Below are 9,386 nucleotides of genomic sequence, written 5' to 3' on the forward strand. Positions count from 1 at the left end.
CTTTGTTGGAGACAAAGGGTGACGTCATGCTCAGACGCCTCCGGTCCCCTCAGCGGGAACAAAACACAGATCAATATTTTACACGTTTATTTCACCGCGGAGACCAGTTTGTTTCGGATGCGACTGAAACTAACACAGATGCAAAACAGAAGGTAGAAATGCTTTATTAATGGAAACTGGTTGGTTGAAAAAAAAAAGCACTTTCTCATGTGTCAGTCACAATTTACAACGCACGATAACTTTATGCCCCCTCCTTAAAAGAAAAAGCAGAGGCAGGGGGATTTTTCAAAACAAGAGTCAGTGATTAGGTCTTGATGTCATCTCTTTAAAATTTGGGTTAGTCGAAATGGGATGATTATAAAGTAGTAACACAAACTGCAGAATTTCCTGGCCCTGGAACACGAGGTGATGTTCCTGCGCTTTCACACACTCCCTTAAAAGACCGGACACCATTTCCCACCTGCACTCTAAGGAACAACTAACTCGGACACAAGTTCGTCTGTAGGTTTTAGTCATTAGCCGACAGAAAAAAAAAACACCATCAGGGGATCAGACCTCTCATCAAACTGTTTTCTGTGTGTCAAGCAAGTCCTCCCTGCGTCCCTCACCTCCAGCAGCTCCAAACCCTGATGGGACACCAGAACTGGAAGTTCTCATTCATGAGAACCTGCTCAGTCACACGATGCCCACAGAGCTCGAACTCACTGATCCGGTATGTCTGGGTTGTGGGCCACATCCAGTTAGTTCAAAAATATTCTCAGATCAAATCAGGAGAATTAATCCAGTCTTTTCCCCGTTTAGCGCTGTCGTAACTCGACTGAGAAGATCCAACGACTGATACCGTGCTTGTTGTTCAACTGTTTGCCCTCCTGAGCCAGTCTCTCCGGCTTTTAGGAATCCATCTATGGTGCCAAACCACAGGAGGGTGCTGCAGAGTGAACCGGGTGTTTTTTTTAAATTGGCAAGTGAATTTCTGTAAGATTATTATTCCAATTATTTAGCTCCAGTTTGAATTGTAAACGTCGCTGCCCACTCCTCTGTGTTCGCTTTGAGTTTTCCCAGTTGCTGCTCCGGCGGAAAGGCAGGGTGAGTCAGAGTTCGCATTGCGGGGAAAAAGACGAAAGAAAAACAATCAGTCCAAGGATTTAGCCAAAGTCACGTGAAGCGAAGCGGCGGAGGGGGCGGCTCAGATGAATCCTCGCCGGGCGTCTGCAGAGCGACTTCCTGACGGCCGTCCAAAAGCGGGCCTCTGGTGCGGGGGCGGAAGTGGGCCGATGGGGTCATAGCGGGGGCGGGGAAGGGCGCCGTACGGCAGGTTCGGCCTCTGGTCGTATTCGCCTCCGATGATGCCAGGCACCGGCGGGAAGGTTGGCGGGGGCCGCGGCCGGAAGGGCGGGTTGGGGTGGAAATGAGGGAAGATGTAGGGACGAGTCACCTGGCGGCGTTCGACACTGGTCTGATAAAACCTTTTGTAGAGCTAGAAACACACACACACACACTCAGCCGTACAGAAAAGAAAGGTTGGAACCATCAGATAGAGGCAGAAAATAAGATTCTGTCGGAACAAACCTCCTTCCAGTCCGTGTCCGTTGGCCGCCGGCTGTCTGAATCTGCCAAGGAACAGCGGAAAGTGAGTTCACGGCGGGTCAAAGGTCACCATACCGCGGCGGCCCCTCTTACCGTTGAAGTCGCGGCGGACGAGGTGGCGCCACAGTGCAGAGTCGCTGGCGACGGTATGGAAATGGCGGCTGACTGTTGACAGTCTGAGTAGGGAGGCCAGGTCCAGCAGACGCAGGATCCGCAGGAGGAGCTCGGGGGGGAGGGCCGAGAGGCCAAAGGTCATCGGAAGGGACAGAGCTGCACACACATGCAAATTATACTTCTATAAATCTTCGTAATACTCGCCAAAGTGATAGTCAACGATGTGTTCGACATCCCCACAAACACGCTCTAAGGGAGAGCTTCTATATTGTCGGTAAAGGAAGTGGGTCATGTGACGGGGTGAGGATGGCGACCTTCTCTGGCGGCGGCGATTAGCGGGTAGGCCAGCTGGTCCTTGAAGACTCGGGACAGCTTGCTCAGATCTTTAAAAGCCGCAGCAGCACTTCCTCCTTGAGGGGGGGAGGGGTTGCATACGAGACACAGTTACCACAGCCGTCACTATCTGCAATCATCTGCGATGTCAGCGGCCAATCAGATGTCTGACCTGACCACTCCTCCGTCACGTACGAGGACGGATCCAAAGACAGCTTCCTCACGGCGTCCACGTTTCCGTCGACCTTCAGAGTCGCTGCGGGCACAGGAGACACGTCAGAGACACACAACGCCGCCTGACCCCCCTCCTCCGTGACGGGGGAAGCTGTGATGTCACAAAGGGGGAGCGGTACTGTTGCTTTTGTGTACGTTCATGAAAAGTCGGATCCACTTGTTTGAAAAAATGTGAAAAATTCAGGCGAAAAATTATCTTCGACTTTACAAACATTAAACTCGGCTCTGTAATGATCAAAGATCAAAAAGATCTCTAATAACCCAGCTCAGAAGAAGAAGCGTAATACATTTGAAACTCTACTAAATAGATCATTCATTCTATCTCATTTAAAATTAAACTAAGTGTGATTAGTAATCAGTTGGTAATTAATTCAAACAAACATGATATAGTGCTTGAACTGACCATTGATGACCACTAGGGGCCCCATCCGCAGTGCCAGCAGCATGGCGGAGCTGCCCTCACACTGAGGGTGGAGGTACGGCAGCTTGTAGACGCCCCCTGCTGACCTCCACCCTGCAGGCATGTGACCGGCCTTCAACTCCGTGTCCTGAACACACACACACACGTGTTTTTATGAGCCGGTATGACGTATACATGTGTGAGCTTCCGGGAGGCAGACTCAGCCCAGCGGCTACTGGCGTCCCCTGAAGGTACCTGTGGGGTGAAACCGGTCTCCAGCATCAGCAAGTGTCCCACCACCATTAGGGCGTCGCTGGGGCAGCCGCTTTGGGCGTCCTGGTGGAGGAGCTCCAGGGTCAGGGGGGCGTGGCCTTCCCCCGCCTCGCTCACCAGCAGGGGGTCCCAGCTGGGGGCCGACGGCGCCGTGTCCTCTGTGCTGCTGGCGGGCTGCAGATCAGAAACAAATCTTGGACACTGCCGCAGTTGATCTGCATTCCTCGGGGTTCATGTAAGAGGTAAAGTGTCGTTACAGCGGCAAGTTGGGTCTCCTTTTCTGTCCCCGTTGGCGTCTCTCCTCGCCGTTCCTCCGAGCTGCTCGCCGGCTGCTCGGGCCCCGGTGCTTCAGTCTCAGGGAGGACAACGCAGACCAGGTCTCCGGGGACGACGCCGCAGGAGGACAGAGTCTGACCTGAGTCGGACAGCGGTTCAGAGCCATTGAGAGACAGACTGAAGGGCGTCTCTGGGCTGGAGGACAGATGGGACACGGATCTAAGCACATCTCCACGCCACTCTGACAGGAAGGAGGCACCACCACCACTCAACCACCAGTGAATCTCTGGGCAACGGCGGGAAAACTCTCAGGAAAGCTGCAGCTGACCATTCGGTACCAACATTTTTCCGATTTGTTCTGCGACTTGAACTCAAAATAAATGATCATGTGAGGATATGTAGAGAAGGCATGTCTGACTCCTGACCTAAAGCCAGCCGTGGACAGCATGGCCTCCTGGACATGGTCCATTAGGTCCCTCAGACGGGGATCGTCTCCTGGGAGCTCCACCCTGCTGGTCTGCCTGTTGATCCGAACCCGCAGCTTCATGCTGTGGATCACCAATCAATTTCCAGGCCTACTGATTATGGATACTCAACACGGTAGAAGTTAGCAAGACATGTAGAAAGACAACCAGCAGTTATAGCTACACAATACAGAGCATGTATAAAGATGTCAGACTACTGTAACTCAATCCTGGTACTTTCCAATGTACTTTGTCATAAAAAAGAAAAGTGCATTTTCCTCTCAGTTTAAATAAAGTTAAAGCAGAAGGTCACATGACTGGAAAACAATAAAGTACAAGTACGTCAACTGTGTAGTTCAATACACTTTTTAGCTAACTTAGCTTACAACATGAAACGGGGATTATAAACCGATATTTAATGTTAGCAGCCGCAGAGCTTGTAGATTCTAACAAGACGGGATTTACTTTTATTATTCAAACTCCTGCTAAATAAGGAATAAATGATGATACCAGAAAGAAGAGTTTCACTGACTATTTCATTTTCGTTTTCTCAGTTCCAACAGTTGGATGTTAGCTAACGTTAAAAGTTGCTGCGTAACAGTTAAGCTAGTTAACGTTAACTAGCTTAGCTCCGATTCAGGGGGTTTATTTGGGACTCGGGTGACAACAATTTTAGCGAAAAACTGTGAAACACTGACGTGATGAGAAGATGAGAGGGTGGAGGGACGTCCACACCGTTTCATGCCGTTTTCCTGGGGAGTCCGAATGTCAACACACCGTCGGCGTCAAGAGCAAATGACTAGTAATAGCAGTTCCGGTTTTGATTTTCAGTATAAAAGCACTTCCGGTGTTTGCTTTTTAAAGCATTGAAAGCAAAAGTCAAGTCACAAACACAAAAATTTAATTATTTTTCTTGTATTTTTCATAAATGTCTTATGCTTATTAATGTCACATTACTCCTTTGATAGAATATTCCGGTTGAATTGTAGCAAAAAAAAAATGATGAAAACAAACTTAATGAAAGTACGTTCATAAAGAAAAGAGTTCCCTGCTATAATAGTGTTTACCATAAATGCATCCGCAATACGTTTATGGACGTAATGAAAGAGGATATGAAGTTAGTTGGTGATAGAGAGGAGGATACAGAGAATAGAGCAAGATGGAGAAGGTTGAGTCGCTGTGGCCTCAAGGAAAAAGCCAAAGGAAGAAGATTATATAGCCAACCCCTGCCGCTTATCCTTATTATATAATAATAATATTCGGCAAAATGACAACAGGAGGAGTTGTGCTTTTATTCTGAGGGCCAGCCCTCCTTTAACTAGATCTACGGCAAGTGCGCAGCACAGTCTAGAACCGGGTCTATTGACCTTTTGTTTACAAAATACGTGACAGTGTGTCATGCACGTTTTACCCTATTCATCCATTATACCAAAATACCACATTTAGTTTTGCTTCTCCAAAGAAATAACCTTGTGTTCCGCAAAAATAACTGCGCATCCTAAATGTACACGGGCTTCCGTAGGGTTGTCGACGAGGCGATCCGCCGTGCATTTCGATGTATTAGTTGCGAGACGATTCAGAAGACTTTTTCACCAAAAACGTTCAGTGTTTGACCGACACTCACGGCCCAAGACGCCGTGACGCCCCGATGGAGACTGTTCATCAGCACCTTTTGAGTTTTCTCCGTTTTATTCAATGAACTTAGATCTGGAAATTACTGTTCGATCCCAGGAGTGATTCTGTTCAGACGATTCGTTCTTTCAGACGATTCGTCCGCGAACAGGAGCCAGCTGGCACCTGGCAGCAGACGCCGGACGGCCGGCTATAAGGCGTCGAACCCCCGCAAAACCCCGCTTTTCATCACCGCCAAGATGAGCCGCAGTTACAACGATGAGCTGCAGTATCTGGACAAGATTTCCAGCAATTGCTGGAGGATCAAAAAGGGCTTCGTCCCTAACATGCAGGTAAGCGGCGCCACTAGCTGCTAGCGTGGCTAGCTGCACGTTAGCACATGTTAGCCTTGCAGTTCGAACTTCCACCAGGAGAAAACACGCCGAGCGCTAGTTTCCAATTATGCGGGGAAAAACTGTTTGTTTTCCCGGCCTGGATCCCGGAGACGTGCTGACGTGGTGCCACGGAAACAACCTTTGACGCTGTGGACATTTTAAATGAGTCCTATAAATTATAAGCAATAGATTTATAGGTGTAATAATACCTGCGTCAGGGTGAGGCAGCGAAGGTTACCTCTTGTAAATTGTGTAATGAGTTGATAAATAAAAACGATATTAACATACATTTTTATATAAATATATTTATATATATATCAGTGTGTGCGTGTTGTAGATACATATATGATGCATAAATATAGAGGCTTTTTTTTTTTTTACACTATATGGAGCTTTTTTTTTTTTATATCCAGAGAGTTTGAAATTTAATTAATCTTGCTGACTTTCATTTGCAGAATAAAGTGACATAAATTGAATTTTTTTTTTTTTTTTACATATATTTTTATAATTTTTTTTTTTAGTTAATTAAAAAGTAAGCTGTGAACTTTTTTTTCGGACACTACCTTGAATCTAGGGGGGGGGGAAAGGCCTCCAAGCAACTGCATGAGGCTCCATGTAGGGCTGAGCTCTGATTGTGAAGGTCTGCCTTCTGGCCAGGTGGAGGGCAACTTCTATGTGAACGAGCCTCTGGAGAAGCTGATGTTCGAGGAGCTGAGGAACGCGTGCAGAGGAGGAGGTCAGTACGCTCGGCTCTCCTGTCCATTCCCTCCACTGCTCCTTCACCCTCTGCGTGTTTCCTGTCAGGAATTGGCGGCTTCCTGCCCGCCATGAAGCAGATCGGCAACGTGGCTGCGCTGCCCGGCATCGTGCACGTGAGTCCGCAGGTGTCGCCATCAGCAGAGCTTAAATCATATGACCGTCACTGACCGGGAGAACTTTGTGTGTCGTTGCTCCTCAGAGGTCCATCGGCCTTCCGGACGTGCACTCGGGCTACGGCTTCGCCATCGGGAACATGGCCGCCTTCGACATGAATGACCCGGCCGCCGTGGTGTCACCGGGTACCGCTCTGTCCTTGTTGGATGCTCTACACCTTTGGATTTTTTTTTTTAATTTATTTTTTCTTTTTTTTTTTTTTCATCGTTTTTATTTTTTTATTTTAATCAAATTTTTACCATGAATTAATTTGTTCTTTTTTTTTTCCTAACATTTATTTTCGAAATAATATATTTTTTCAAAAGACAACTTCATCATCAGTAGTGCCATATGTTCTACACGTATACGGGATTTAAATTGTTACTCAAAGTACAGGGGTGGAAAAATTCCAAATACCACAGATAAAAACTTATGACAGAGGCAACAAGGTTATTTTAAGTCCAAAAAAAACGAAGATGCAGTGATTTGAGGTGTTTTAAAGTGACGACAAGAAAAGCAGTTCAAATTCTATTTTACATTGATGGATTGTTTTTCTCAAATTTTGTGTGGTTCAGGGGGCGTGGGTTTTGACATCAACTGTGGCGTCCGCCTGCTGAGGACCAACCTGGACGAGCGGGACGTCCAGCCGGTGAAGGAGCAGCTCGCCCAGTCGCTCTTCGACCACATCCCGGTGGGCGTCGGCTCCAGGGGCGTCATCCCGATGGGGGCCAAGTAAGTGGCGACTGGGTCAGGAGGATTGATGGTGCGGCGCCGTCGCTATATTTTGGTGCGCTGTGTTCGGGCAGGGACCTGGAGGAGGCGCTGGAGATGGGCGTGGACTGGTCCCTGCGGGAAGGCTACGCCTGGGCGGAGGACAAGGAGCACTGCGAGGAGTACGGACGCATGCTGCAGGCCGACCCCAACAAGGTGTCCTCCAAGGCCAAGAAGAGGGGCCTCCCTCAGGTAATCGCCCCCCCGAGGGCCGGCGGTGGAAAGCATTCAACGCGTGAACCCGATAAAGACTTTTTTTTTCTACGCTGAAGCTCGGAACGCTGGGAGCCGGGAACCACTACGCCGAGATCCAGGTGGTGGACGAGATCTACAACGACTACGCCGCCAAGAAGATGGGCATCGACCACAAGGGCCAAGTGTGCGTGATGATCCACAGCGGCTCCCGGGGGCTGGGACACCAGGTCGCCACAGGTGGGTTCGTCCGGGGATCCAGAGTTAGCTCAAGATTCCCGCGCCACGAGCTAACCCTTAGCAGCCGGATGCCGCGGTCTCCCGCGTGCATCCGCCGGACTTCGGCAACGTCGCTGACACGCGGGTCTCCCACGGGACTGTTTTGATTGACAGACGCGCTGGTTGCCATGGAGAAGGCGATGAAGAGAGACAAGATCACGGTGAATGATCGGCAGCTGGCGTGCGCTCGCATCACGTCCCAGGAGGGCCAGGACTACCTGAAGGGCATGGCGGCCGCCGGGAACTACGCCTGGGTCAACCGTTCCTCCATGACCTTCCTCACCCGACAGGTTAGTCTCGCCCCCCCCCCCCCCCCCCCCCCCCCAAGCTCCGCCCCTCCCCTCCACCCGTCTGCTGACGCGGCTGCGCGTCTCGCAGGCCTTCTCCAAAGTGTTCACCACCACGCCGGACGACCTGGACATGCACGTCATCTACGACGTGTCGCACAATATCGCCAAGGTGGAGGAACACGTGGTGGACGGGAAGCAGAGGACGCTGCTGGTTCACCGCAAAGGCTCCACGCGCGCCTTCCCGCCACACCACCCGCTCATCCCCGTCGACTACCAGGTAAGCCCCGCCCTCCCGCGCACTGCGGCGAATCACACCCTCTGACGTGTCTAACCACGTGATGCGTTCCGTCCAATCAGCTGACAGGACAGCCCGTGTTGATCGGCGGGACGATGGGAACCTGCAGTTACGTTCTCACAGGAACCGAGCAGGGAATGTCGGAGACGTTCGGAACCACCTGTCACGGAGCGGTACGGCGCCGGTTACCGGGTCGACCAGAATACCCCAACACGGAACGCAGTGTTTACTATTTATTCTCACGCTCCGCTTCTTTTCTCTGGTCCTCCGGACGCAGGGTCGCGCTCTGTCCCGCGCCAAGTCCCGCAGGAACCTGGATTTCCAAGACGTCCTGGACAAGCTGGCCGACTTGGGTATCGCCATCCGGGTGGCTTCGCCAAAACTGGTGATGGAAGAGGTGGGTGAAGCGCGCGCGGCGAGGTGGTGCTTGTCGCCGTGCCGACGCCTGAGGGTGTGTTTTCCTTCTTCCTCTCCAGGCGCCCGAGTCGTACAAGAACGTGACGGACGTGGTCAACACGTGTCACGATGCCGGAATCAGTAGGAAGGCCATTAAGCTTCGGCCAATCGCCGTCATCAAGGGATGAAGACCTCGGGTTGGCGCTCCGGCCTTTTGGGCAAAGCACTTCACAACCTTTAACTACAGAAAACGTTGCTTTCGTTGGTTCCTCCAGAATCTGACCCGGATCTGGACCGGATGAATTTAAGCTCCGATAGAGGGAGTGTTTATGTTATTAAAGGGTTCCTTTGTTTCTGCCATTTGAGTTTGGACATATTGTTTTAGTTTAGTTTTTTTTTTTTTTTTTTTAATTCTGCGCTTCGGTTTTCTGCTTGTTCTTGGCATCGTCCCCCCTCCTACCTCCACGACGGATTTTCCTTCAGTCCTGGATTCAGCTGTACTCACTAATCACCATCCAAGCATTTGTGACAGCCATGGGGGAAAAAAGGGGGAAGTAAAAATAC

At 50.2% G+C, this 9,386-nt stretch overlaps 2 protein-coding genes across 4 annotated transcripts; one reads left to right on the forward strand and one right to left on the reverse strand.

Annotated features, from left to right (window-relative positions):
* Positions 1–148: 148 nt before the first annotated feature.
* On the reverse strand, positions 149–4,483 carry fbxo7 (F-box protein 7). Of its 3 annotated transcripts, none has more exons than XM_086146428.1 (10): positions 4,380–4,483; positions 3,643–3,765; positions 3,199–3,356; positions 2,924–3,115; positions 2,672–2,816; positions 2,207–2,290; positions 2,016–2,111; positions 1,681–1,857; positions 1,570–1,610; positions 149–1,477 (listed from the first exon to the last, which is right to left on the reverse strand). In XM_086146428.1, exons 2-10 carry the CDS (start codon positions 3,677–3,679, stop codon positions 1,187–1,189), a joined length of 1,221 nt encoding a protein of 406 aa, XP_086002554.1. In that variant the 5' UTR covers positions 3,680–3,765; positions 4,380–4,483; the 3' UTR covers positions 149–1,186. The 3 variants fall into 3 exon arrangements, with proteins under 3 accessions (XP_086002554.1, XP_086002553.1, XP_086002555.1); XM_086146427.1 differs by having other exon boundaries at positions 3,199–3,412; XM_086146429.1 differs by lacking the exon at positions 4,380–4,483 and having other exon boundaries at positions 3,643–3,826.
* A 966-nt stretch (positions 4,484–5,449) lies between these two features.
* Positions 5,450–9,182, forward strand: rtcb (RNA 2',3'-cyclic phosphate and 5'-OH ligase). The gene is made up of 12 exons (XM_086146435.1): positions 5,450–5,645; positions 6,345–6,423; positions 6,492–6,559; positions 6,646–6,745; positions 7,175–7,331; positions 7,406–7,562; positions 7,643–7,802; positions 7,956–8,131; positions 8,220–8,408; positions 8,489–8,599; positions 8,704–8,823; positions 8,903–9,182. Exons 1-12 carry the CDS (start codon positions 5,553–5,555, stop codon positions 9,008–9,010), a joined length of 1,518 nt encoding a protein of 505 aa, XP_086002561.1. The 5' UTR covers positions 5,450–5,552; the 3' UTR covers positions 9,011–9,182.
* Positions 9,183–9,386: the final 204 nt, after the last annotated feature.

This window comes from Fistularia commersonii, chromosome 5, assembly GCF_037954325.1.
Source record: "Fistularia commersonii isolate RoL2024-O1a breed Wild chromosome 5, RoL_Fcom_v1.0, whole genome shotgun sequence".
Lineage (NCBI taxonomy): Eukaryota > Metazoa > Chordata > Actinopteri > Syngnathiformes > Fistulariidae > Fistularia > Fistularia commersonii.